The following is a 27,597-nucleotide window of genomic DNA, read 5'->3' as shown; positions in this document are numbered from 1 at the left end:
GGCATATTGTCATAAAAATAAAGTACCTTTATTTTTAGTATAACTGTGTATTGTGTTTTCTTATGATATTGTGCATATGACACTAAGTGGTACTGTAGTAGCTTCACACGTCTCCTAGTTCAGCCTAAGCTGCTCTGCTAAGCTACCATTATCTATCAGCCTAAGCTGCTAGACACCCTATACACTAATAAGGGATAACTGGGCCTGGTGCAAGGTGCAAGTACCCCTTGGTACTCACTACAAGCCAGTCCAGCCTCCTACACCGCCTCAGACCCTGTCAGGCCCGAAGGTGCTCCAGCAAGGTTGGTCTGCCCAAACATAAGGCACATGGCCCCATAAAACTCTCAAAGTTGGGCACAAGTCGCTCCGGCTCCCGAAAACTCAGGAAGGTGCGTAGTCGGCCCAGGCTCTGCAGAACGAGGCCTTGATTGCTGACGCTCCCTTGTTGGCCAACAGACAAGGAGACATCAAAGAGTGCTTTAACTTCTTCGACCAATCGCGCCGAGGACTTGGAGTGGGCCGACAACAACTCTGGACTCTGCAGCCCGTCCCAAAAACTTCCTCTTGACTGGGAACTCGATTTGCACAGAGTCAAGCACCGGACCCCCAGCAGCTTTGGAGACCACTCGCACAGAACCATCGTGTGCATCGCCCAACACTTGGACACTTCTTTGAGTCGTGGTCATGCTCCACACACCAAAGTCATGCAAGGTGCGGATTAGTCATGCACAGAGTCAGATGACAGGATCTGCCGTGTTTAAATCATGTATTCTTAGAAGACATCCTCAACACACCAGGAGTAAAACTAAAAAAAAAGACTCAAGAAAAAGTCAAAAGAAGCCAGTCAAAAACTGACTGAGGGGTAACCCTCCACAGATCAGTGCTTTGCTGGCATGGAAAGAAAATAATTGACGTCGGTGCACCTGGGTGGCTCCTACATACGATCCATGACGTCATATCCGGTGCCAAAGATGGACATAGAGCTGATCGACAGAACATATCGGCGAGCAAGGGTGCTGCTCACAAAAATCTTCCAGATCCAGTCTGACTCCCGGGGAGAATTGAAAGGTAAGGAATCAGCAGCCTGATGGCTCTATCAGATATAAAATATGCTGGAGCTCCAATAGTGGGGACACCTGCTTTAAAGATTCTTGTACTTTCTGCTCTCTCTCTATCGAAATATCGGACACAACAGTTTCGAGCTGGATGTAGTGTTTCCTTTTGCTTGTATCTCTTCAGCTAAAAATGTTCTTGTAACTTGTTAGCGGTGGTCTGTATAAGTTGATTCTTGCATGTTGAATACTTCTATGCTTTTTTGAATTAATTTAGAAGCCAGTTGCATCTGGTCTTGTGTTAGGCAGCTTCTCTGTCAAAGGCACATTTTTGTAAGGCTCAAAGGAGTCCTCGGGTACATAAGTAGATGATTTCTGTGTTGCTAATTAACGCTTTAGGAGCTACATGTGGCTCCAACTCTAACAGTGCAACTTCATCAACGCTGCCACTCTACCACGTCAGCATTTTTGTTTCAGTAATTTATTCTACAGCACTTAACTATGAACATTTGCTCAAGTATCTACGGCTAAGACTTTCAGTAGCTGGGCACCTGGCCTCACAATGATCGGGTGTATGCCTTGGTTTCATATGCATTACCTATCTATCCTTGAGAAATGTCCATGGCATACTCTGCAAAACGTGAACCAGAGTAACCTTCATTATCCAAGGATAAACTGACTACTGCTTATCAGAAACAAAGAACATTCTAATATGTCCTCCTGCATTGTTGGTTACAGACAAAAAGCTCTTGAACTGTGACATCAAGGTTCGGTCTCCGCCTTCTGTCTGCACCAAAGACACTCACATTCTTGTACTGTCATACAAAACGATCTACAGAGAGCACTGATGAACAAGTTACTTACCTTCGGTAACGCTTTTTCTGGTGGATACACTAACTATCTGTGGATTCCTCACCTTATGATTCCTCACCTTATGAATTCGATCCTTGCGCCAGCATCCGACGGAAAGTCTTCTTCCTAGCTGTCTACGTCAACGAGGACGTCATAATGGCACGGCTCCGCGTGACTCCGTCTGACGTCAACGTGCCAATAAGAGGTCCTCGTTGGCGTACTGACGTCAGTTTCACCTAATTTTTTCGTGCTCTTAAAGCAGACAGGAGTAAACCGACCATGAAAATTGATAATTAATATAGAAAGATATACGCACACAAAAACCTTGTCCATTTAAATCATTCATCCTTATTGAGAGTTTAAATACATGAATATACAAAAATATATAGAGAAATATCACTATATACATACAAATATATACGCATTTATATACATACAAATATATATATAGATATAAATAAAAGAATAAATATTAAACCAAAGACTGTAAGATAACTGTGTAATCAGGCAGGCAACGGGGAGGCGGGAGGGACCGTGAGGAATCCACAGGTAGTTAGTGTATCCACCAGAAAAAGCGTTACCGAAGGTAAGTAACTTGTTCTTCTGATGGATACAACTACCTGTGGATTCCTCACCTTATGAATGGAGTTCCAAGCAGTACCACACTCGGTGGTGGGTGCCCGCCTGATTACACTAAGAAATCCTGCAATACTGAGCTAGCAAAATGACCGTCCCTCCTCATCTCAGAGTCTAAACAGTAATGTTTTACGAAAGTATGGAGGGACGCCCAAGTTGCCGCTTTACATATATCTATCAATGGAACTCCCCTCGCCAGAGCAGAGGATGCAGATTTAGCTCTAGTAGAGTGGGGCCTAATACCTTCAGGAGGGACCTTTTTTGCCAAAGAGTAACAGATCTTGATACACAAGATGACCCACCTGGACAGTGTCCTTTTCTGTACCGCTCTGCCCTTTTGCTGACCAGCATATCCAACAAACAGTTGTTCATCTAAACGAAAGTCCTTAGTCCTTTCGAGGTAAAAACTCAGGGCCCTCTTAGGGTCCAGCCTATGGAGTCTCTCTTCTTCTTTAGACGGGTGAGGAGGAGGGTAAAACGCAGGAAGAGTGATATCCTGCCCTATATGAAAAGGGGTGACAACTTTCGGTAGAAAAGCAGCCCTGGTTTTTAGAACCACTTTATCAGGGAAAAACATAGTGAAAGGAGGCTTAACGGAAAGCACCCTAGGCTCTCCAATCCTCCTGGCATAAGTAATTGCGATTAAGAAAAGAGTCTTGAAGGCTAAATATCTCAATAGACATGAATGCATGGGCTCAAAAGGCGAACCCATTAAGAATGTTAAGACAAGATTTAAGTCCCACTGAGGCATGTGAAAAGGAGTAGGAGGAAAGCTATTCACCAAACCCTTAAGGAACCTATGTACAATGGGAGACTTGAACAAAGATGGCTGGTCCGGAAGGCAAAGAAATGCCGACAGAGCTGCCAAATAACCCTTAACTGTAGCTATAGCACAGCCTTTCTTCGCCAAACTAAGAACAAACAAAAGTACATCTGAAAGATGGGCCTTTAAAGGATCTTTTTGGTTCTCTCCACATCACAGCACAAATTTTGCCCACCTTCCGGCATAAATAGATTTAGTGGAGTGTCGCCTGGATGATAGTATAACATCCACTACATCCGGTGGGAGAGAAAAGGAACTCAGGTTGCCCCGTTCAATCTCCAGGCATGAAGGTGCAGGCTCTGGAGGTGGGGGTGTAAAACCAGCCCCTGCGATTGAGAGAGGAGATCTGCCATGAGCGGGAGACGGAGCGGAGGGCACTGAGAGAGTTGAAGTAGGTCTGTATACCATACCCTTCTCGGCCAGTCCGGTGCCACCAATATGACTTGGGCCCGGTCTTGACGATCCTTCCTCAAAACCCGAGGAATCAAGGGTATGGGGGGAAACGCATAAAGCAACTGGTCGCTCCAGGACATCTGAAACGCGTCCCCCAACGCCCCTTGCATCGGATACTGGAGGCTGCCGAATAACGGGCAATGCGCGTTCTCCTGAGTGGCAAATAAATCCACCTGAGGAGTACCCCACATCTCGAAGATGTGGAGGACTAGATCCGGATGGAGACGCCACTTGTGATCTAATGAGAAGTGACGACTGAGAACATCCGCACGTACATTCAACACTCCGGCCAAATGATTTGCCATCAAGCAAATCTGATGGTCCTGAGCCCAGGACCAGAGTCGGAGGGCTTCTCGGCAAAGAAGATACGACCCCACTCCTCCCTGCTTGTTTATATACCACATCGCGGTAGTGTTGTCCGTCAGGATCTGAACTGACTGACCGCGAAAGGAAGGGAGGAAGGCCTTGAGCGCCAAACGTATCGCCCGCAATTCCAACAGATTGATATGCAAGATCTGTTCTGCTGGAGACCAACGACCCTTGATCTCCAGGTCCCCCAGATGAGCTCCCCACCCTAGAGTGGAAGCATCCGAAATCACTGTGGCCACTGGAGGAGGCAGTGAAAACGGTTTTCCTTGGGAAAGGTTGCCGTCCTCTGCCCACCAAAGAAGATCCGCTACAGCGTCCCTGGAGATCTTTATTTAATCCCTTAGATCCCCCTTGTGCTGGAACCACTGTCTGCGGAGGCACCAATGAAGAGCCCTCATATGCCAGCGAGCATGGGTGACCAACAGAATGCAAGAAGCAAACAGACCTAGCAGGCGTAAGACCTTGAGGACTGGAACTGCCGTTCCACTTTGAAACAAAGGAATCAGCGCCTGAATGTCCCGTAACCGCTGAGGCGGGGGTTAGGCCTGAAACTTTGTCGTGTCCAGTACTGCCCCTATGAACAGGAGGCATTGAGAGGGCTCCAGGTGAGATTTGGGTACATTCACCGAAAAGCCCAGATTGAACAACAACTGCGTCGTCATTCGCAGATGAGACAACACAATCTCTGGAGACTTGGCTTTGATCAACCAATCGTCCAGGTAGGGAAAAACCGCTACCTCCCTCTTTCTGAGATGTGCTGCAAACACTGCCATCACCTTCGTGAAGACCTGGGGGTGCTGAAGTAAGTCCAAACGGAAGGACCGCAAACTGGTAATACTGCGAACCGACCACAAAACGGAGATATTTCCTGTGCGACTTGATTATGGGGACATGAAAGTACGCGTCCTGCAAGTCGACAGACACCATCCAGTCTCCTTCGTTCAACGCCAATAGCACCTGCGCCAGGGTCAGCATTTCTAATTTTTCCTGCTTCAGGAACAAATTCAAAATCCTCAAGTCTAGGATCAGCCGCAACCGACCGTCCACTTTGGGAATCAGGAAATATCTTGAATAACACCCCTGACCCCTTTCCTGCAACGGTACCAACTCTATAGCGCCCTTTGCCAACATGGTTACAACCGCCTGTTGCAACAACAGAAGATGGTCTTCTGAACAAAAGGAGGGACGGGGGGAAGGGAGGAGGAAACTCCTGAAAGGGGAGAGCATAGCCCTTTTCCACAATTCCTAGCACCCACGAGTCTGTTGTAATTGACCTCCATTGCTGTAGAAAAAGACTCAATCTTCCCCCTACAGGAGAAGTATAACTGAAAGTGGGGAAAACTAGGGCTGCTTCTGCTGTTGTCCACCAGAGGATGAAGAAGAAGAGAGCTGCTGGGCTGGAGCCCTAGCCCTAGCCCTACCCCGCCCTCTGAAGGCACGATAGGGCGGGTTGGCAGGCTGATGGGCATAAGATTGAGACCTACGAAAGGCAGAGCCTCTAGCAAATCCTCGAAACCTATGAAAAGGTCTGTACAATGTAGAAGAAGGGGTCTGCAAACCCAGGGACTTAGCTGTAGCCCGACAGTCCTTAAACCGTTCAAGGGCAGAGTCTGCCTTGTCCCCAAACAGCCTTTCCACATCAAACGGAAGGTCCATTAAAGTGGATTGAACATCTGATGAGAAACCCGAAGATCTTAGCCAGGCATGCCTTCTCGTAGCCACCGATGTTCCCATGGCCCTGGCAATAGAATCCGTGGTATCCAAGCCAGATTGTAAACAGCAGCTTGTGCATCCAAGAAAAGGGACCCAAAAGATTTTAGCATTTCCTGTGGTAGATCTTTTGCCATCTCCTTAGCAGAGTCCATTAGGGCATGGATGTATCTGCCCAGCACACAGGTGGAATTGGTCGCTTTTAGGGCCATGCTGCAAGAGGATAACATTTTCTTTGAGGATTGCTCCATCCTCTTGGATTCTCTGTCTGTCGGAACACCTGGGAATGTACCGGGGGCAGACTTTGCAGAACATGATGCCTGAACCACCAAACTCTCCGGAGTCGGGTGACGGGATAGAAAAACTGGATCTCCTGGGGCACTTCTATGCCTTCTCGCCACTGCTCTGTTCACAGCAGGAGATGTCGCCAGCTTTTTCCACAGGTCTATAATAGGCTCCGTCAAAGCCTCATTAAAAGGCAACAAGGGGTCAGCACTGGAGGAAGATGGATGAAGAACCTCCGTGAGCAGGTTAGTCTTTACTTTTGCCGTGGACAAAGGCAAATCCAGGTAGTCAGCAGCCTTCCTCACCACAGCATGGAAGGAGGCGGCCTCCTCAGTAAACTCCCCTGGAGAAGCAATGTCCCACTCCGGGGAAGTATCCAAACCACTTGCAGTGGCAAGCCCCTGGAAGTCATCAGAAGGCTCTATCTCACCTTCCTCAAGCCTTCTGTATTCCTCTTCCTCCAGAAGCCTCAACGCCTTCCTTCGAGATCTTAGATGAGTTTCCAGAGCCGGCGTTGACAAGGACTCCATCAACGATCTCAGACCCTGAACCGGTTCAGGAAGGATCCTAGATTCAACCGGCGTCGGAGCCGGCCCGAAGTCGGCAGATGACCTCCTCGAAGCAGAATGAACGGAAGGAGATGGAGCCGATCTGGATGAGGCCATCAATGACGCCGGATGGCGCGGAGAAGGCGTCGGATGAGAAGCCGACGGATCCACAGTCCCAGGCGAAGGACTCCTGCCAGGGGAAACCCCTGGCGCCGGACCACCAGGTTCTGTGGGGCAGAAGGGCATGAATGGAGCAGCCCTGTACGACGCCGGCGAGCCCAAATTGAATGCCAATGACCCCGTGGGACCCGTCCGTGCACCAGCAGGGGCCATGGATTGAAAAACAGCATATATCGCATTCAAAAATGCGTCCGGATCCGTCCCTGGAGTCTGGAAAGCCGGGTACTGCTGTGTAGATGTCTGGGGAACATCAGAATCCCTCGGCGCCTGTGAAAAGTGAGGACTACCTTGAGTGACCTCATAGACTGAAGGCGCCGGTGACAACCCCGGACTCTGGCTGAGGCGTGACCGTAGGACTCTTCTCCCACGTCTTTTGGCGCCGTGACGAACAAGACCTCGACCTTGAACTACTCCTCGATCGGCTCCGCTCCGAACAGCGCGAGAGTCATGATGGCACCGAGAGTCATGATGACGCCGCTTCTTATGTTTTTTGGGAGACGCATGGGAGGAAACCTTCTTGTGTTCCTTCTTCACCTTGGCCAAGAAGAGCTTCGCCTCGCGTTCTTTCAGAGCTTTCGGATTCATGCTCTGGCACGAAGAACAACCTTCCACATCATGTTCGGAGATTAAACACCAAATACAGTCCGAATGGGGGTCGGTCACTGACATCAGACCCCCCGCATTCCCTACACGGCTTAAACCCGGACTTCTTCGGAGACGACATTGTAACTTCGAGAAATCGTTACAGTTACCAACGGGCCAGGAAGAAAAACCGTTGGTGTCGAAGCACGGAAAAAGGAAAACTGACGTCAGTACGCCGACGAGGACCTCTTATTGGCACGTTGACGTCAGACGGAGTCACGCGGAGCCGTGCCATTATGACGTCCTTGTCGACGTAGACAGCTAGGAAGAAGACTTTCCGTCGGATGCTGGCGCAAGGATCGAATTCATAAGGTGAGGAATCATAAGGTGAGGAATCCACAGGTAGCTGTATCCATCAGAAGAACGAGTTACTTACCTTCGGTAAAGACTTTTCTGGTGGATACATTAGCTACCTGTGGATTCCTCACCTAATGAATACTCCCATTGCGCCAGCATTCGACGGAAATCTTCTTCCCAGCTTCTGCATGTCGACGAGGACGTCACATTTGCCCACGCGACGCCGTCTGACGTCATACAGGCAATAAGAGGTCCTCGCCGACGTGCCGACGTCAGTACCAAAAGTTTTTACGTGCCTGAGAATAATAATCCATTGAGATGAAAGAACAATAGCAATATTTAATGACATTTCAAACAAATACATCTTTCAGAAAAGTCGGACTACCAATTTTTCTTTTTTTTTCTTTTCAAAAACAAGTAAATAAATATATGAACTATATATAAATATATATATATATATACACATAAGCATATATACATGATATATACCAATCCTCAAAACCAAGAGGAGCACACTCAAGAATTACTTGGTTAGACCAAACAGGCAACGGGGAGGCGGGTGGGACCGTGAGGAATCCACAGGTAGCTAATGTATCCACCAGAAAAGTCGTTACCGAAGGTAAGTAACTCGTTCTTCTGATGGATACAACTACCTGTGGATTCCTCACCTAATGAATAGAGTCCCAAAGCAGTACCGCACTCGGTGGTGGGTGCCTGAATGGTCAAACCAAGAAATCCTGGAGCACCGACCGTGCAAAATGGCCGTCCCTTCTGACCTCAGAGTCTAAACAGTAATGTTTTGCAAAAGTGTGAAGGGACGACCAAGTTGCGGCCTTGCAGATGTCGACCACAGGAACACCTCTGGCCAAGGCCGAAGTGGCCAACTTAGCTCTGGTGGAATGAGCTCTAATACCATCAGGAGGATCCTTCTTTGCTAAAGAGTAACACATTTTAATGCAAAGAACAACCCACCTGGAGAGTGTTCTCTTGTGGACTTCCTTTCCTCTCGTCTTTCCCACGTAACCGATGAAAAGCTGATCCTCCAGCCTGAAATCCTTCGTCCTGTCTATGTAAAAGCTTAACGCCCTCTTTGGGTCCAAGCGGTGTAGTCTCTCTTCTTTCTTTGAAGGTTGAGGCGGAGGATAAAACGTGGGCAGAGTAATTGTCTGGGCCAAATGAAAGGGTGAAACAACCTTCGGAAGGAAAGCAGCCTTGGTCCTCAACACCACCTTATCCCCATAAAAAGTTGTATAAGGGGGTTTTACCGATAAAGCCTGCAGCTCACTCACTCTCCTTGCAGAAGTTATAGCAACCAGGAAAACTGTTTTAAGAACTAACAATCTTAAGGGGCAAGAATGCATAGGCTCAAAAGGGGACCCCATAAGGAAAGTTAGGACCAAGGACAAATCCCATTGAGGCATAACGAAAGGATTTGGAGGAAATGTATTCATAAGGCCCTTCAAGAATCTAAGTACTATAGGAGATTTAAATAACGAAGGCTGGTCTGGAAGACAAATGAAGGCTGACAAAGCAGACAAGTAACCCTTAACAGTAGCCACTGCACAACCCCTCTGTGCTAAAGACAAAGCAAAAGATAAAACGTCTGACAAATGAGCACGTAAGGGATCAATCTGTCTCTCTCCACACCATACCACAAATTTAGACCACCTATTAGCGTAGATAGATTTAGTGGAGTGTCGCCTGGCCGCTAAGATAACATCCACTACATCAGGCGGGAGAGAAAAGGAACTCAGGTTGCCCCGCTCAATCTCCAGGCATGAAGGTGCAGACTCCGGAGGTTGGGGTGTAAAACCTGCCCCTGCGACTGCAAGAGGAGGTCTGCCCTGAGAGGGAGACGGAGCGGAGGGCACAGTGAGAGTTGGAGAAGGTTGGAATACCACACCCTCCTTGGCCAATCCGGAGCAATTAAGATTACCTGGGCCCGGTCTTGGCGAATTTTCCTCAACACTCGAGGAATCAAGGGTATGGGGGGGAAACGCGTAAAGCAACTGGTCGCACCAGGTTCTCTGAAACGCGTCCCCCAACGCTCCTTGCACCGGATACTGGAGGCTGCAGAATAACGGGCAGTGCGAGTTCTCCCGGGTGGCAAACAGATCTATCTGAGGAAACCACCACATCTGGAAGATTAAACTGACTTGATCTGGATGGAGACGCCACTCGTGGTCGGCCGAGAAATGGCGACAGATTGTCCGCACGTACATTCAAGACTCCGGCCAGATGATTTGCTACCAAGCAAATCTGATGGTCCTTTGACCAGGACCATAGTCGAAGAGCTTCTCTGCAGAGAAGGTACGACCACACTCCTCCCTGTTTGTTTATATACCACATCGCGGTAGTGTTGTCCGTCAGGACCTGAACCGACTGACCGCGAAGGGATGGGAGGAAGGCCTTGAGAGCCAGCCGTACAGCCCATAACTCTAACAGATTGATAGGAAACATCTGTTCCTCTGGAGGCCAAAGCCCTTTGATCTTCAGGTCCCCCAGATGAGCTCCCCACCCTAGAGTGGAAGCATCCGTTATGACCGTGGTCACTGGTGGAGGCTGCGTGAACGGCCTTCCCTGGGAAAGATTGTCGTCCGCAATCCACCACTTCAAATCCGTGGCAGCATCTCTGGAGACCTTGACAGAACCTTCGAGATCCCCTTTGTGTTGAGACCACTGCCTTCGGAGGGACCACTGAAGAGCCCTCATGTGCCAGCGAGCATGCGTGACCAACAGTATGCAGGAGGCAAACAGACCGAGCAGATGTAGGACCTTGAGGACTGGAATGACCGCTCCACTTTGAAACATTGGAACCAACGCCTGAATGTCTTGCATCCGCTGAGGCGGAGGAAAGGCTTGATTCAATGTTGTATCCAGTACTGCCCCTATGAACAGGAGGCGCTGAGAGGGTTCTAGGTGAGATTTGGGCACGTTCACCGAAAAGCCCAGGTCGAACAACAACTGGGTTGTCGACTGCAGATGATGCAACACAAGCTCCGGGGACTTGGCTTTGATCAACCAGTCGTCCAGGTAAGGGAATACTGCTATCCCCTTCCTTCTGAGCTCTGCCGCAACCACCGACATCACCTTCGTGAAGACTCGAGGTGCTTAAGTAAGACCAAACGGAAGGACCGCAAACTGATAGTGCTGCGACCCTACCACAAACCGGAGATACTTCCTGTGCGACTTGAGTATCGGGATATGAAAATAAGCATCCTGCAAGTCGACAGACACCATCCAATCTCCCTTGTTCAACGCCAAAAGCACCTGAGCTAGGGTCAGCATCTTGAACTTTTTCTGTTTGAGGAACCAAATCAAAATCCTCAGGTCCAGGATTGGTCTCAACCGACCATCCTTCTTGGGAATCAGGAAGTACCTTGAATAACAACCTTGACCCTTTTCCTGCTCTGGAACCAACTCCACCGCGCCCTTTAAAAGGAGGACTTGAACCTCCTGTTCTAACAACAGGAGGTGTTCTTCTGAACAATAAGATGGGCGGGCGGGAAGGGGGGTGGAAACTCCCGAAAGGGAAGGGTGTAGCCTTTTCTCACAATGCTGGTAACCCAGGCGTCTGATGTGATGACCTCCCACTTGTGAAGAAAATACAGTAACCTTCCCCCTACAGGAGAGGAGTGAGTGGGAATTGGTGGAAGCCTAAGGCTGCTTCCCCTGCTGCACCCCTCCAGAGGAAGAGGAAGAGGCAGAGTGCTGCTGAGAGGCTCCCCTGGTATGGACTCTACCCCTCCCTCTAAAAGATCTATAGGTGAGAGAAGAGGTAGGCTGCTGGAATTTCCCCCGAAAGGAAGAGGAGGATGAGCCACGACCAAATCCTCGAAACCTCCTAAAAAATCTGGAGGAGGCAGAAGAAGTGACTTGTAATCCTAACGACTTGGCCGTGGCCCTGCTCTCCTTAAACCTCTCCAAGGCCGAATCTGCCTTGGCACCAAAGAGCTTGTCTCCATCAAAAGGGAGGTCCAGCAGGGTCGACTGCACATCTGATGAAAACCCTGAGTTACGAAGCCAAGCCTGTCTTCTCGTAACTACAGCCGTGCCCATCGCTCTAGCCACAGAGTCAGTTGTATCCAACCCAGATTGGATAACCTGGGTTGCAGCAGCTTGAGCGTCCGACACGAGATTCAGCAGCCCTTGAGGAACCTCTGTATGCGTAGATGTTATTTCATCCATCAGAGCATAAATCTACCTCCCTAAAATACACGTAGCATTGGTGGACTTTAATGCCATGCTACATGACGAGAACACCTTTTTGGATTGCATGTCCATCTTCTTGGAGTCTCTGTCCGATGGCACTGATGGAAAAGACCCAGGCGGAGACCTTGCCGAGCAGGAAGCCTGGACCACCAAGCTTTCAGGCGCTGGGTGTCTTGTAAGAAAGCCAGGGTCAGCCGGTGCAGCCCGATACCTCCTGGCCACAGATCTATTGACAGCCGAAGAAGACACCGGCTTCTTCCAGACGTCCAACACAGGTTCTAACAGCGCCTCGTTGAACGGCAAAAGAGGTTCTGCTGACGTGGAGGCCGGATACAACACCTCTGTCAGCAGATTCTGCTTCGCCTCAGTCACCGGCAAAGGCAGTTCCAGAAAGTTAGCTGCCTTCTTTATAACAGCATGAAAAGTGGCCGCCTCTTCAGTATACTCCCCCGGAGATGACAAGTCCCACTCAGGGGAAGTATCAAGGCCACTAGCGGTGTCCAGCCCATGAAGACCCTCACCAGAGTCTTCAATTTCTCCTTCCTCCAGGTTCTGCTGATACTCTTGTTCTTCCAGGAGACGGAGAGCACGTCTCCTCGAGTGCAGCCTCTCCTCAATCCTCGACGTCGACATGGCGTCAGCAGATGTCGAAGAACGACGCCGATCACCGGATCCGTCCGACGCCGGGTCAACAGGCGCCACAGGTAGCTTCGGCGCTGAACCAGGAGTCAGATGGAGGGAAGACTGCTTCGGAGTCGCAGAAGCCCTAGGCGGCGTCACTGGCCGAAACACCAAAGCCGCTGGAGTTGAAACTCCTGGAGCCGAAGTCACTGGAGCCACCGGAGCCGATCCCACGTTCCCCAGGGGGAGAAAGGGCATGAAGGGTGCTGGTCGCAGCGGAGCCGGAGCACCCAAGTTAAACGCCAAAGGACCCGAAGGCCCAGCCGGGGCGCCACCTGGAGCCATCTGCTGAAAGATGGAAAACATTGCATTTAAAAATGCGGTATTATCGGCTCCAGGGGCTGGAAAAGCCGGATACTGGGGTGCCTGGATCGAAGGCGACACCGACGCCGGCCTCGACGTCTGCAGCGTCGGAGAGAACATTTGAGGCTGTGGAACCTCAAATACTGAAGGCGGTTGGCCCGAAGATCCGGGCGAAGTCGGCGAGGCTGGAGAAGGCAACGGTGTCAACGGATGGGGAGTGACTGTGGGGCTGACCTCCCAAGTCTTCCGACGCAGAGATGACGGCGACCTCGACCGAGACCTCTTTACTCGACCGGCGCCGTGATTCTCGACGGCGCCGGGAGTCTCGATGACGCCGATGAGACTTTGACTTCCTCTGAGACATAGTAACCTCAGTGAAAAAACACAGCCAAACAACACACTGTAACTGCCGAACAGCAACAGTAGCTCCCTCGAAGATAACCGTTTCGAATGGCACGGAAAAAAGGGAACTGACGTCGGCACGTCGGCGAGGACCTCTTATTGCCTGTATGACGTCAGACGGCGTCGCGTGGGCAAATGTGACGTCCTCGTCGACGTGCAGAAGTTAGGAAGAAGATTTCCGTCGAATGCTGGCGCAATGGGAGTATTCATTAGGTGAGGAATCCACAGGTAGTTGTATCCATCAGAAATGCATCATTTTCTAGATCAGTGCAGTCAATGTCATAATGTGGTCTTATACATTGCTTATTGTTGACATTCACAATAGCCATTTTACACACAAAATGCACTTTTCCAGTGACACCTAATGGGGAGACTGAGTCAAGACATGGGGCTAAACTTCTGACCTCTTTAGAAATAAGAATGCTGGGAACCGGAGATCTCTGACATCTCTACTACCCGGAGAGAAAGAAGGACATCGCCCCTGCCTATATCTCTAGAAAGGAGAGATGATAAAGCATGGGCCATTGTACATTACTAGGATCAGAAAGAGGCCATAGGCGCTAGGAATTATGTCACTGTATTACAAGGGGAAAGACTGAAAATGCCAGAGGCTGCAGCCCTCTGTATGACCCCAGAATTCAGGCATAACCTGACAGTTCAGGCTAACAAAGCTCCCTCTCTGTATCTCTGAACGACTGAACAAAGAACACTTGATAGAATGAGGAAGACTTATGTACAGGCTAAGTCTATTGTCAAAATAGATATCTGCATGGATAGGCAAGAAAGCACTTACCGTGGCTTATGGATTTAAGCTCCACTGTTTTTGGAATCTTCTCCTCAAGTTCTTCAGCTGCACACTTCCAGCTAATTTTGGATTTGAAGAGTGTGTTTACCAGTGTGGACTTCCCTAGACCACTCTGACCTGCCATGGAGAAATACAGAGATCTGGTGAGTGCAATAAGGAGGACACTGATAAGTTCTGGACACTCTCCTCCAGCACAGACCATGCACAGGGTGGGGGATGCTGCCAATGTGCGGAAAGTGCCACTTACAGTTTAACATTAGAAGGAAGTGCTACACATTTTGGAGGACTGGTTGGCTCCCTCCCTTTGTATGCCAGACCGTGGTATTGCTTTTGAGGGGAATGCTGTTGCTCTCACTGAGAAGGAAAACTTTGGACTGTCACTGTAGGAAGCTGACCTGGTGTGTGGTGGGTACCTAAGGTACTTACACCTTATACCAGGGCCAGGTATCCCCTGTGAGTGTAGAGTAGGCAGTTTCTAGAAGCCAGGCTCTCTAGAGGTAGCTGTAGATGAGCAGCCAAGGCTTATCAAGGAGACATGCAAAGTTTATGCAATACCACTTTAGTCACACAGCATTTACACTAGTAATCAGAAATAGGAATAAAAAGCAGTAGAAAACAGTGCAAATAGCAATAGACAATAATGACCCTAGGGGGAGCCCAAACCATTTACTAAAAATATGCGAATGCAGGACCTCCACCTAGGTAAATGGAATGTGTAGAGGGGAGCTGGAGGAACTAGGAAACCCCAAAGGTACGTACCACACTGCCCTCAACGACCAGAAAGTAAGATACTATATTTTCCCCAAACTACCAAAACGACTGAAAATGAAGATAATGCAACACCCAGACAAGACTGGATGAAACCAGCAGTGAATTCCTGAAGAGGAAGACCTGAAAAAGAAGTGGACCAAGTCAAGAAGTGTCCGATGGTGGCAGGAGCCACTACCCACCCATCTGCGGTTGCAAGAGTTGGTCGACGGTAGGACAAAGATGGTTAGCTATGCAGCCCTGGAGTTGGTGAAGAGTTCCTGGAGGATGCAGTTGATGTTCCACGCCGGATGGAAGACTGCAGTCTACCTGTGGCATGGAAAAGCACCCAACAAGCCTCGGCAAAGGCAAGAGCTGTGGTAAAAGAAAACGCGGAACTGCCAAGGACCAGCAAGGTCCAGGAGGACTGAACCCACAGGAGGGTGTGAGGGGGAAGTGTGATGAAGGCTGGGGCTAAACGGAACCTAAAGATCCCTTGGCGGAGATGCCAACAAGCCTTGGTAGCTGCAAGAGATGTGGTGCACGGGGGTACTGGCCTGAGTGGGAAGGCAACGGCTTACCTCCATCAAAGCAGGACAGCTGGCAGAGAGGACCAAGGGGACCACTCCACACCAACACCGATGATGCAGGATCACGCAGCTCAGGATGAGAGGAGATCCACGCAGCCAGTCGTCAGTGCTGTTGGCGCCTGCGGATGCAGGGGAGTGACTCCTTCACTCCAAGGAGATTCCTTCTTGTGTAGACTGAAGACTTGCCGCCCTCAGAAGATGCACAGCCGGGAAAATGTTGCAGAAGCGGGAAGGAGCCGCAAAACAATGTTTTAGGCAGAGTCTTTGTCGTGGATGCAGATTGTTGGTTCCTGGATGGTCCAGTTGCAGTTCCAGTCGCCATTAGTCAAAGTAGAGGTTGCAGAGGAGTCCGGCTGGAATTTTGCAAGCCAAATCTGAGGACCCGTCCAAGAGAGAGACCCTAAATAGCCCTGGGAGGGGTAACCTATCAGGAGAGGGCTCTGACGTCACCTTCCTGCTTTGGCCACTTAGATGCTCCTAGTGGCCCCTGGCCACCTTGGATTCAAGATGGCACAATCAAGGGATCCTCTGCAGGAGCTCTGGGCACCACCCCTGGGGTGGTGATGGACAGGGGAGTGGTCACTCCCCTTTCTGTCCAGTTTCGCACCAGAGCAGGGACTGGAGGTCCTTGAACCGGTGCAGACTGGGGTATGCAAGGAGGGCACCAAATGTGCCCTTCAAAGCCTATCAGTGGCTTAGGGAGGCTACCCATCCCAAGCCAGGTAACACCTTTTTTCAAAGGGAGAGGAAATCCTTTCTTCTGCCTTCCTAGGATTTAGCTGAACTAACAGCAGGAGGACAGAAACCTGTCTGAGGGGTGGCAGCAGCTTTGGCTGCCCGGAAAACCCCAGAAAGCTGGTAGGAGCAATGCTGGGGGTCCTCTATGGAGCCCCCAGAGTGCATTGAATCATACAACCAATACTGGCAACAGTACTGGGGTATGATTCCAATATGTTTGATACCAAACATGCCCAGGTTCGGAGTTACCATTATGTAGCTGGACATAGGTAGTAACCTATGTCCAGTACACGCGTAAAATGGCATCCCCGCACTCACCAAGTCCAGGAAAACAGATATGGAGTTAGTGAGGGCACCTCTGCTCATGCAGGGATGCCCACACACACAGGTCCCTGCACCCTGCCCTCTGGGCTAGGAGGGACTATTATAGTGGTGACTTACAGTGACCTGGTGCAGTGGCCTGTAGTGAAAAAGGGTGCATGCACCCCTTCACGTGGGCTGCAATGGCAGGCCTGCAGATATACTTTCATGGGCTCCCCATGAGTGGCATAATACATGCTGTACCCCATGAGGGACCGCTGGTACCCCAAAGCCCTGGGTACCATGTACTAGGGACTTACATGGGGGCATCAGTATGTCAAATGTGGGGTGTATGTGGTCCAAGCAACAAATTTAAAGGGAGAAAGCATAGTTACTGGGGTCCTGGATAGCAGGATCCCAGTGAACACTGTCAAAACATACTGACAACAGGCAAAAAGTGATGGTAAGCATGACAGAAAGAGAGTACTTTCCAACAGTCACTGAGTGGCACGTTTCAGCTGTTAACGTGGTATACCATCGAGGCACTTTTACTACCCTCAATGATGTAACCATGTCCTTCCAAACATTATACTGTAGGGCTGAGAGAGTTTTTCTATATTCTACATGTTAATAATTTATTTTCAAAAATTAGATTGCAGGGCGTAGAGAAACAAAAGCATATGTTGGACAAAGACAACAAGTCTCAACTAACCTCATGCAATAATAAAAGCAGGGGGGTTAGTAAAACGAAGTAGCCAAACAATGAACACCCCTACATTGCCACCTTGAACAATACCTTCAATGTTACTTCCACTGGTGTCTTTAGATTGAATGGTGTGATTAAAATAACAATTGGACACCGCTTTTTGTAGAAAGTGCGGGTTAGTTTTTATTAGTACCTTCTACTTAAGTATTCAAAGGAACTTTTTGGATTGCAAGTGTAGGAAGCTGGCCTGGTGTGTGGTGGGTACCTATGGTACTTACACCTTATACCAGGTCCAGGTATCCTGTCTTAGTGAAGTGTAGGCAGTGTCTAGAAGCCAGGCTCTCTAGAAGTAGCTGTGGATGAGCAGCCAAGGCTTATCTAGGAGACATGCAAAACCACTGTAGTCACACAGCAATTACACACATGAAAGAAACCACTCAGTTGTACAAAAATAAAGGTACTTTGTTTTTGGAACAAATCACTGCAAAATACTTGACAGGTGACCTAGCCTTAGGAGGTAAGTATTAGACTAAATATATATGCTAGTAATCAGAAATAGGCATAGAAAAGGTTAGAAAACAGTGCAAACAGTAATAACCAATAGTGACCCTAGGGGGAGCACAACCCGTATACTAATAAAATGGAATGCGAACATGGTACCCTGACCTAGGTAAGTAAAATGTGTAGAGGGGAGTTGGGAGTACTAGAAGACCACAGAGGTAAGTAACACAGTACCCCCCCCAGCGACCAGGAATGCAGGAATAAAACACTGGATTTTTGCCAAACCACCCAAAAGGAGGAAAAGAAGAAAAAGAAGACACCCAGAGAAGGACTGCAAGAAAACCAGCAGTGGATTCTTGAAGAAAAAAAGACCTGTGGAGAGAGGGGACCAAGTCCAAGGGTCACAGTGGAGTCCAGAAGGAGTAGGAGGTGCTACCCACCCAGCTGTGGATGCAGGAGTTGGTTGACGATGATGAACAGGTCAACACTGCAGCCCTGGAGCCGGAGAAGAGTTCCTGATGGATGCAGATGAAGCCCAGCGCTGGAAGGAAGGTTGCAGATGGGTGTCTGTATAGGATTTCCACCAACAAGCCTTGTCAAAGGCAAACTTGCAGTTAGTGGAAAAGAGGTGCTGCCAGGGACAAGCAGGCCCAGGAGGACTCAACCCAGAAGGGGGAGTGACAGGGGACCATCAGCATCGCAGAGAGTCCAGAGGCGCAGAGGCAGCACCCATGGGAGTCCCACCGGACGGGGACAAAGAAGTCGCAGAAGAGGCCCAGCAGTACTACAAAAGAAGATCCCACACCACCGGAGGACCAAGCAGGAGGCTGTGCGTCGCAGGAAGGATGCTGGGGGCTGGAGATGCACGTCGCCTTAAGATCCCTTTAAGAAGATTCAAACAAGCCTTGGCAGCTGCAAGAGACGCAGTGCACGGGGGTGCTCTCCTGCGTGGGAAGGCAAAGGTTTACCTCCACCAAAGTTGGAAAGCTGGCAGAGAGGACCGAGAAGACTACTCCGGACCACCATCGTGATGCAGAATCCACACAGCTCAGCAGGAGCTGGGATCCACACAGCCGATTGCCGCTTGTTGTAGGTACTTGCAGTTGCAGGGGAGTTTCACTCTAAGGGGGATTCCTTCTTGTGCAGGCTGAAGAGTGGCAGTCTTCAGAGGATGCACGGAGAGGAAAGTGTTGCAAAGCTGCCGGAAGCCCTGGTAAAAATGTTGAAGAGTCCTTTCTTCCTGGAAGCAGCTTGTTGGGTCCTGGAAGTTCTAGTCGCAGTTCCGGAGGCCAGAAGTCAAAGCAGAGGTTACAGAGGAGTCCTGCTGGAATCTTGCAAGCCGAATCTGAGGACCCACCCAAGCGAGAGACCCTAAATAGCCCTGAAAGGGGGACTGGTCACCTAACCAGGTAAGCACCTATCAGGAAAGTGCTCTGACATCATGTGCCTGGCCTGGCCACTCAGATGCTCCCAGAGTTCCCTGCCAACCTTGGAAACAAGATGACAGAACCCAGGGACCCTCTTGAGGAGCTCTGGGCATCACCTCTGGGATGGTGATGAACAGGGGAGTGGTCACTGCCCTTTCCATTGTCCAGTTTCACACCAGAGCAGGGACTGGGGGTCTGTGGAGCTGTGTGGGCTCCTTCTGCAACTCCTGCGTCCCCATACTGTGGGACTACTGTGGCTGCTGCCTCTGCTCCAGTCAACTCTGTGACACTGAGGGTCCCCTGTGACTCTCTCTCTCCCCCCACCCCACCCCCCAAGATTAGGCCCCCTGGGGCTTGCTGGTCCCTGGCAGCACCACTTTTCCACTAACCACGACTTTGCCTTTGCCAAGGCTTGTTGGTGGAATTCCTGCACCGACACCTGTCTGCAATCGTCATTCCAGCGTGGGACATCTTCTGCATCCATCAGGAACTCTTCTCCGGCTCCAGGGCTGCAGTGCTGACCTGTTCTTCATCATTGTCTGCCAACTCCTGCAAGTACAGCTGGGTGGGTAGTAGCTCCTACTCCTCCTGGACTCCACTGTGACTCTTGGACTTGGTCCCCTCCCTCCACAGGTCTTCTTTCTTCAGGAATCCACTGCTGGTTCTCTTGCAGTCTTGTCTGGGTGTCTTCTTTTTCATTTTTTTCCTCCCTTTAGATGGTTTAGGGAAAATCCAGTGATTTACTCCTGCTTTCCTGGTTGCTGGGGGGTACTGTGTTACTTACCTCTGTGGTTTTCTAGCACTCCCAGCTCCCCTCTACACATTCCACTTACCTAGATGGGGGTCCTGTGTTTGCATTCCATTTTTCTAGTATATGGTTTGTGCTCCCCCTAGGGACACTATTGGCACTGTTTTCTAACCTTTTCGCTGTCTATTTCTGATTACTAGTGTATATATTTAGTGTATTACTTACCTCCTATTGGAGTGTTTCCCTTCTAGTATTTTGTGGTGATTTGTTCCAAAAATAAAGTACCTTTATTTTTGTACAACTGAGTGTTTTCTTTCATGTGTGTAAGTGCTGTGTGGCTACAGTGGTATTGCATGAGCTTTGCATGTCTCCTAGATAAGCCTTGGCTGCTCATCCACAGCTACCTCTAGAGAGCCTGGCTTCTAGACTCTGCCTACACTTTACTAAGAGGGGATACTTGGACCTGGTATAAGGTATAAGTACCTGAGGTACCCACCATACACCAGGCCAGCTTCCTACTGAGGGGGGCGGAGACCTAACCCTATTGGTCCCTGCCCTCCAAACCAAGATGGAGGATTTTGCAAAGAGGGGGGTCACTTCAGCTCTGGACACCTTAGGGTTGGTCCCAGCTGAAGTGGTCACTCCTCATTTTCACTAGTTATCCCGCCGGACTTGCCGCCAAAAATGGGTCTTTATCTGGGGAACAGGCATCTCCACTAGCTGGAGTGCCTTAGGGCACTGTTACAAGAGGCCTGAGCCTTTGAGGCTCACCACCAGGTGTCACTGTTCCTGCCGGGGGGAGGTGTGAAGCACCTCCACCCAGTGCAGGCTTTGCTTCTGGCCACAGAGAGCACAAAGGCTCTCATCCCATGTGGTCAGAAACTGTTTATGAAGCGGAAGGCTGGCACAGACTGATCAGTCCTACACTAGACGTTTGGCTAAAATACAGGGGACATCTCTAAAATACACTCAGGGTACATTTTTCAATAAATCAAACACTGGCATCAGTGTTGTTTTATTGTGCTGAGAAGTTTGATACCAAACTTCCCAGACTTCAGTGAAGCCATTATGGAGCTGTGGAGTTCATAATGACAAACTCCCAGCTCATATACTCACTATGGCCACACTGCATTTACAATGTCTAAGAATGGACGTAGACACTGTAGAGGCATATTGCTCATGCAGCTATGCCCTCACATGTGGCATAGTGCACCCTGTATTAGGGCTACAAGGCATGCTAGAGGGGTGAATTACCTATGCCACAGGCAGTGGTCTGTGGGCCTGGCACCCATGTTGACTAATCTTTTTCTCCCCACTGGCACACACAAGTTGCAAAGGCAGTGTGCTTGGGAAGGGGTCCCCCACGGTGGCACAATACATGCTGCAGCCCTTGGGGACCTTCCCTGGCCACTGGGCCCTTGGTACTATGGGTACATTTTACAAGGGACTTAACTGTGTACCAGGGGTGTGCCAATTGTGGTACATTTTTAGGAAAAGAACACTGTTGCAGAGGCCTGGTTAGCACGATCCCAGCACACTTTCAGTCAAGTAAGCATCAACATCAGGCAAAAAGTGTGGGGAGGTGGGGGGGATAACCATGGCAAAAAGCGTACATTCCTACAACAATGTTTAGTCTGAGATAGCTAATGTGTTTTGCTCACTCTTCTGAGGAGCAGTGACTTTTTTTTTTTTTTTTACCCAGGTGTAATGCCCACACAGTGTGTTACACATTTATTATGGCCACAACAGGAAGTTGTGATCTGAATGATTTGTCCAACATGTTTCTCTTTCACCACCATTTCAGCTGTTTTTTTTAATTGCACTTTTAACAACCACTAGATTGTCCCACTTCCCATTGTTTGGTGACCCTTGCCTCATGATTCACTCCTGTAGAGGTGTTGTGTATAGTCTGGAATGTGGTTTTGATAAACATGATGCCATTGTAGCAGCAATCTGATCAACTCTTCTGTAAAAAACCTGAAACATTTAATATAAGCACATGCGTTCTTGCACTGGAATAACTTTTTCTCTGTAGGTACTGCTATCAAGGTTTTAAAGTTCTTTTTTTAATTCTTTTTATTAAACATGTTCATACAGCAGGAGTAACAGGTCGAATAATCATTAGTCTCAACCAACTTCAGTGATTCATGGAATGGCATGATCGGTGCCTTCTCCTGACTTAACCTCCAACCCTTGTATTCCTCCCATGCTCACTACACTTTCTTCCATTTCTTGGGGCAGACCCTGCCCTCATATTACTCGTTCAGCTCTCTGGCACCAGTCCAGGTCTGCTTCCCAATCTGGTACGCTCTAAACAAGTGATTGGCCCCAAGTCCTGGCCATGTTGTGTTTCGCCACCATGGTGCCCATATGTAACAAAATTTCTTGATATCTGGGCCACATTGAGTCCCCTAAAATACCCAACATGAACCACTTGCCATCCAGAGGGACCTCCAGTGCCAAGACCCAGAAAATCACCAGAGCAACCTTGGACCAGTATTCTCATATCCTCCGATACCCCCAAAGTGTGTGGAAAAATCTGCTCTCTTTGTTGCAGCCTCTCGGGCACAGTGGCATGGGTGATTTGGCACTTTTGAGTAGCAGTGTCCGCATATAGTATGTTCTATGTAATTTTTTGAGTTGCACTAGACGGAACTGAGCGAGTATAGCTATCTCTCGGGGACTCCAGAGGGTCTCCTCTCAGTCTCCATCCTCAAGGGTACCCATGTCATCCTCCCATCCTGCCCTAAGGTGGCCCACCAGGTCCAGTGGATTGTTAACCATTTTCCTGCAGATTAATGAAATCCCTTTTCCTGGCATAGGCTCTCTCAGTACCCAGTCTTCCAACTGGGAGGACTCGGGTATCTCCTCCCCCTCTCTTATATGTGCCTGGAGTGCATGGCCCAGTTGTATGTATCTATAGTGTTCCACAACGGCTAAATCGTAGTCTCTACGCAATTCATTAAAGCTAATCCAGGTCTTTTCTTAAACATTGCTGAAGTGTTCAATTCCTATTATTTCTCCTCTCAGGAACCCCTTCAGGCCCCTCACCTCCTTTAGTAAATCACTATGCCACAGTGGTGTCAGACCCGTAAGCTTTCCTCTCCAACCCATGGAACTATCTTCACGTCTTCAGGCCCTGACCACTGCCTGCGTATGCTGTGGGAACTCCTTCTCCCTTCTCACATCATTCAGTAGAGGTTCATGTCCCCCTCTACCAATTGCGTCCCTGTCCACCCTGAAGGCTGGGTCCTGTCGATCCTAGAATTCCCACTTGTTAATTATTTGGCGCTGCGACACCCAAAAGTATTTCCGAATATCTGTAACTCCTGTCCAGGGAGGATCTGGCTTGGCAGTTCGGGCTGGACTGCTCCCACTGGGAGTAGGGTCAAGACTGATTTGCATATGACTGGGTCTGAACTGGGGTGACATGGCAAGCAAAATAACAATCGATTAAACCCAGATCTGTGAGTGGGGGTGAGTGTTTGGAAAGTTTCAACACTCCATCCATCATTTTATGTTGTGGTGTTGCCGAATATCTGGAACCGCCAGATGCCCGTCATATACCCCAATCTGTATTTTATCTAAGGCTATTTGGGGCGCCCTGCCACTCCACAGAAGCAAACGGACTTCTCTCTCAATATAACTGAACACCTCTGGAGGGATGCTATATGGTGTATTTTGCATCACAAAGAAATTGTCGTAGGCTCATCATCTTGTAGAGCGCTGCTTTTCCCATTAGGGTCAGTGGGAGGCTGCACCAGTTCGAGACGTCCACCCAGAGTTTTTCCAAGTGGGTCATTACATTCTTATGTAGGAACACCCGGGAATCACGCATGAAGTAGATACCCAAATATGTAAAACAGTCTGTGACCACAGGTGCCACGCAGTCCCAGGGTAATCCAGGGCTCACATCAGAGAGGAAAGACCAACGATTTAGACCAATTAATTGTGTATCCTGAATATTTCTTAAATATGCCAAATATCTGCATTAGTCTAGCAATGGAGAGAGAGAGGGTTGCGTAACGTACAAAAGAACGTCGTCCTCGTATAGAGAGATCCTCTCCTCCCATCCACAGTGGTCCATACGGATCCATGCTGCCAATGGCTGCAAGAGCAAGGCAAGGAGCATGGGGGCCAGAGGGCACCCCCGATGGGTCCCCCTTCCCAATTCGATATCACGGGAGACCACCTCATTTACATTCACTCACGCCCTGGGGGAACTATAAAACAGTCCCACCCATTCGCAAAACCGAGGTCCAATCCCCAGCCTCTCCAGGGTAGCAAAAATGTATGGCCATTCTATGGAGTCGAACGCCATCCTAGCGTCTAGGGCCATCAAGACGGCCTAATCCTACAAGGATCCCTCTGTCATATGCAGCACACCATAAAGGTGCCTGAGGTTTAGTCTAGTTCTCCTGTTGAACATGAAGCCCAATTGATCCAGATGAATGAATGTGATGATCACCTTATGAAGCCTGGTTGTCAGGATTTTTACAAGCACTTTTACCTCCATGTTAAGTAAGGAGATAGGTCTGTATGAACTGCAGGACATTGGGGGTTTACCCTCCTCATGGAGGACCACTGTTGGGGCTATTCTTTGGTCGGCCAGCAGGCAGCCCTGCTTGTAGGCCTCCCGAAACATGGCCAACATTGGTCTGGCCACTACGCTTGCCATGCTTTTGTATATTTCAACCACCAGGCCATTGGCACCTGGAGCCTTGCCCGAATGTAGCTCTTGTAGGGCTTGCCTCAGTTCCTCTTCTGATAAGTCCGCTTCCAGCATTTCTCAGTCCTCTGATGTAACTCCCTGTAGTGGGATGTAAGCTAGGAAGTCTGCACAGTCTGTGGAATTAATTTCCATCACAGAGGCATAGAGACCCTCATATTATGCGGCAAATGCCTCCGCTATCGCCTCCCCAGTTTTTTGGGATGTCCACTCCTTCATTCGCCCAGTTCTGTGTCCCTCTTTTCCAACCAGGCTAAGAACCTGCTGGCTTTTTCACCCACCTCGTATAACCTGGGCTGCGTTGTGATGGCATATTCTCTAGCCTGATTTTCAGCCTGGGCCCATAAGTCTTGCTGTCGCAATTGCAATTTGTGGATGTTGTCCACTGCCTTTGTGACTTGAGCTATCTCTGCAAACCTTGCTGTATATTTTTCTAAGTTAGTGCAAGCCAGCTTGCTTTCTCTTTTCTTAGCTCCTGTCAGGGCTTGGGCTTGCCCCCATACCACTGCTTTGAATGCTTCCCAAGTACAACTCACAGACGATACTGATCCCACATTTTGTGAACACGTTTTGGTCTGACTTCATCCCAAGGGGTAGTTAGTATCTTGGACTGATACTAAAATAACCCCTTATAAACCTTAACTACCTTCAGGTGCTCTTGATTCATCGTGCGAAAGTTCACATAATTTAAGCTGAATATTGATATCTAATTTCCTTCTTACCATTGAGGAATGATTTCCTGCAGTTGCCAACTTGAATGTTTGCCTGTACAAATGTGTTCAGAAAACTGAGGTCCAGAATTAGTCTTATTAGATCTTGCTTCTGCACGAGGAAATCTACAGAGTATATTCCAGTGTTTCTTTGTGAAAGTGGCACCACTTCTATAGCTTCTTTTCCTATGGGTTCTTAAACCTCTTAACAGCACTGGTGTAATTTTGCCTCTTTGGCATATGTTGCGAGTGTCTGTATTCTAGATTCATTCAACATCCATATTTGATAACGTTTATAAAATGTTTGACAGTTGTGATTTCTCTCCACTTTGGGAGGAAACATTGATTCTTACCTACTAGAGGTTTTGTGTGTTCTGGTCTGGGGGCAGGGGACATAGTACAGTGTTCTGAAGGTGCACCTCTTTTAGAGGCTTGCCCCCTCTATCTCTAGGTCTTCTTTAAAAAGAATGCTGTTCTACTGAGCTGTGTTTTCTTTGTGAGGTAACTTGCGACGTGCTCCAACCACAGGCTGATTGTGTTTGTGTATGTGTAAAGACAGGTCAGATGCTGAAATGTGTTTATTTATGGCTAAGCATCCCCTAGTGGAAAGTTCCCCTCATCGGTAAGGCTCCACTGGCTCTCGCTGTCGCTATAGCTTTCTCCTTTTGTCCAAAGACTCATCCACTTTGTTTCTGAACAGATCTTGTAGTTAAGTGGACTGTTAATGACTTGTCTGTACCGCTGGTTTTAATCCATAGGTTCTTAGGCCTGCATGCTGATACAATACCATCCCTGTGCACAGTTGCATGCTGGCTGCATCTGCTGAATCTAGAGAGGAGTACCTGAGGAAGGAAATCAGAGATGCTTTTCCCTTCTGCTACAACACTTCTTCCCCATTTTTGGAACTGTTCTGGCTGGTGCTACATCAACTCCTCCTTCTACGACTGCCCATCCCTTGAGTGCTAGAAAAGAATAGTGGTTCGCATGGATCTCATTTGGTACTTTTCAATTTTTTTTAGACGGTAAAATTGTTGCAACAAATAAATGAATTATCAGAAACTGTGGGCTTTCTAATGGCAAGGAATTATTTATTAAAACATAAATCAAGCAATTGGAACACTTCTGTGCTCTGAAAAGTTCAAAGTCAACCCAGAGGCAAGAAAAAACACAAGAGGATGTAGTGCATAAAGGCAAGTGAGTGAACAATTCCCTGTTTTAGGGCAACTTATAAATGTATTCCATTCAATATCACAGGCTCATATTCAAAGGTATTCTGCGAAAATCCTGAATGGAGAAAGTGTGTTTGTCCTTTGGGGTAGCTGACGCTTCAACCGTTACACGTTTATACAGACTCAAGGGGACAAAAAGATAGCTGGAGAAACGTTGTACCCAAAAAGAGGGAGGTTGTTTCAATATGTCTAGTCAGCTGGTCAGATGCAAAGATGGAGGTTTCAGCAATGTGAGGAATACTAATATGATGTACTCAGATTGCAGCAGATCTGAAAACAAGCACAACAAAGTCCAGGGCAGTAGGACAAGAAACTGCTCCCATACCATTAACAGTCTTAGATCTGAACCGTCAATGTCTGTTTAGGCTTTCCTGAAACAGACAATGAGGGTTCACCTCTCCCCACTTGTCCACCCCAGTCTCTGATTCCTAGAGACGTGCCACTAGCAGGGGAGATTCCTCTGCTCCATCAGTCCAGGACCTACACATTCAGTAACCAGAGCTACGATCATCACTAACATGAATCCGAGCCCGTTAATGGCACAGGGGTAGTTTCTTGCCCTACATCCGACATCGTGACCCAGCTTTGCCAAATAACCCTTGAGGCTTGAGTACAGGGTACCTGGATTTCGCCTGTTGTCTTGCGCATGCCTTTTTCACATATTTGAAAGGGCTTTTAGCATTCTTACTCTTCAACGGAGGGAAGCACTTATACTCTCATATCCACATTATGATGAAGATAGGCAGCTTATTAAACCGCACATCCTTTTACACTGCACAAGGTTAAAGAATGTGCCTTAAGGCGTCCTCAAACATACAACGTAAGTGCAGCTTTTGACATATAGGAGAAGGAGGAGGAAAGAGAAACACAAGCAGTGCCCTAAATATTTATACAAACTAATAAAACATCTAAATTGCCAAAG

At 48.7% G+C, this 27,597-nt stretch overlaps 1 protein-coding gene across 7 annotated transcripts in view; it reads right to left on the bottom strand.

The window, feature by feature from the left end:
• The window catches only part of LOC138261581 (septin-9-like), a 533,955-nt gene that overhangs the window by 242,952 nt on the left and 263,406 nt on the right, over nt 1-27,597 (bottom strand). For all 7 annotated transcript variants that reach the window (XM_069210671.1, XM_069210668.1, XM_069210669.1 and 4 more), the window contains one exon: nt 14,239-14,367. In XM_069210671.1, the coding sequence (XP_069066772.1) occupies nt 14,239-14,367 (129 nt within the window). The remainder of the gene's footprint in view (nt 1-14,238; nt 14,368-27,597) is intronic.

Source organism: Pleurodeles waltl, chromosome 10, assembly GCF_031143425.1.
Source record: "Pleurodeles waltl isolate 20211129_DDA chromosome 10, aPleWal1.hap1.20221129, whole genome shotgun sequence".
NCBI classification, from domain to species: domain Eukaryota; kingdom Metazoa; phylum Chordata; class Amphibia; order Caudata; family Salamandridae; genus Pleurodeles; species Pleurodeles waltl.
The sequence above is the reverse complement of the archived record's forward strand: the minus strand, read 5'-3'. Positions and strand labels throughout refer to the sequence as shown.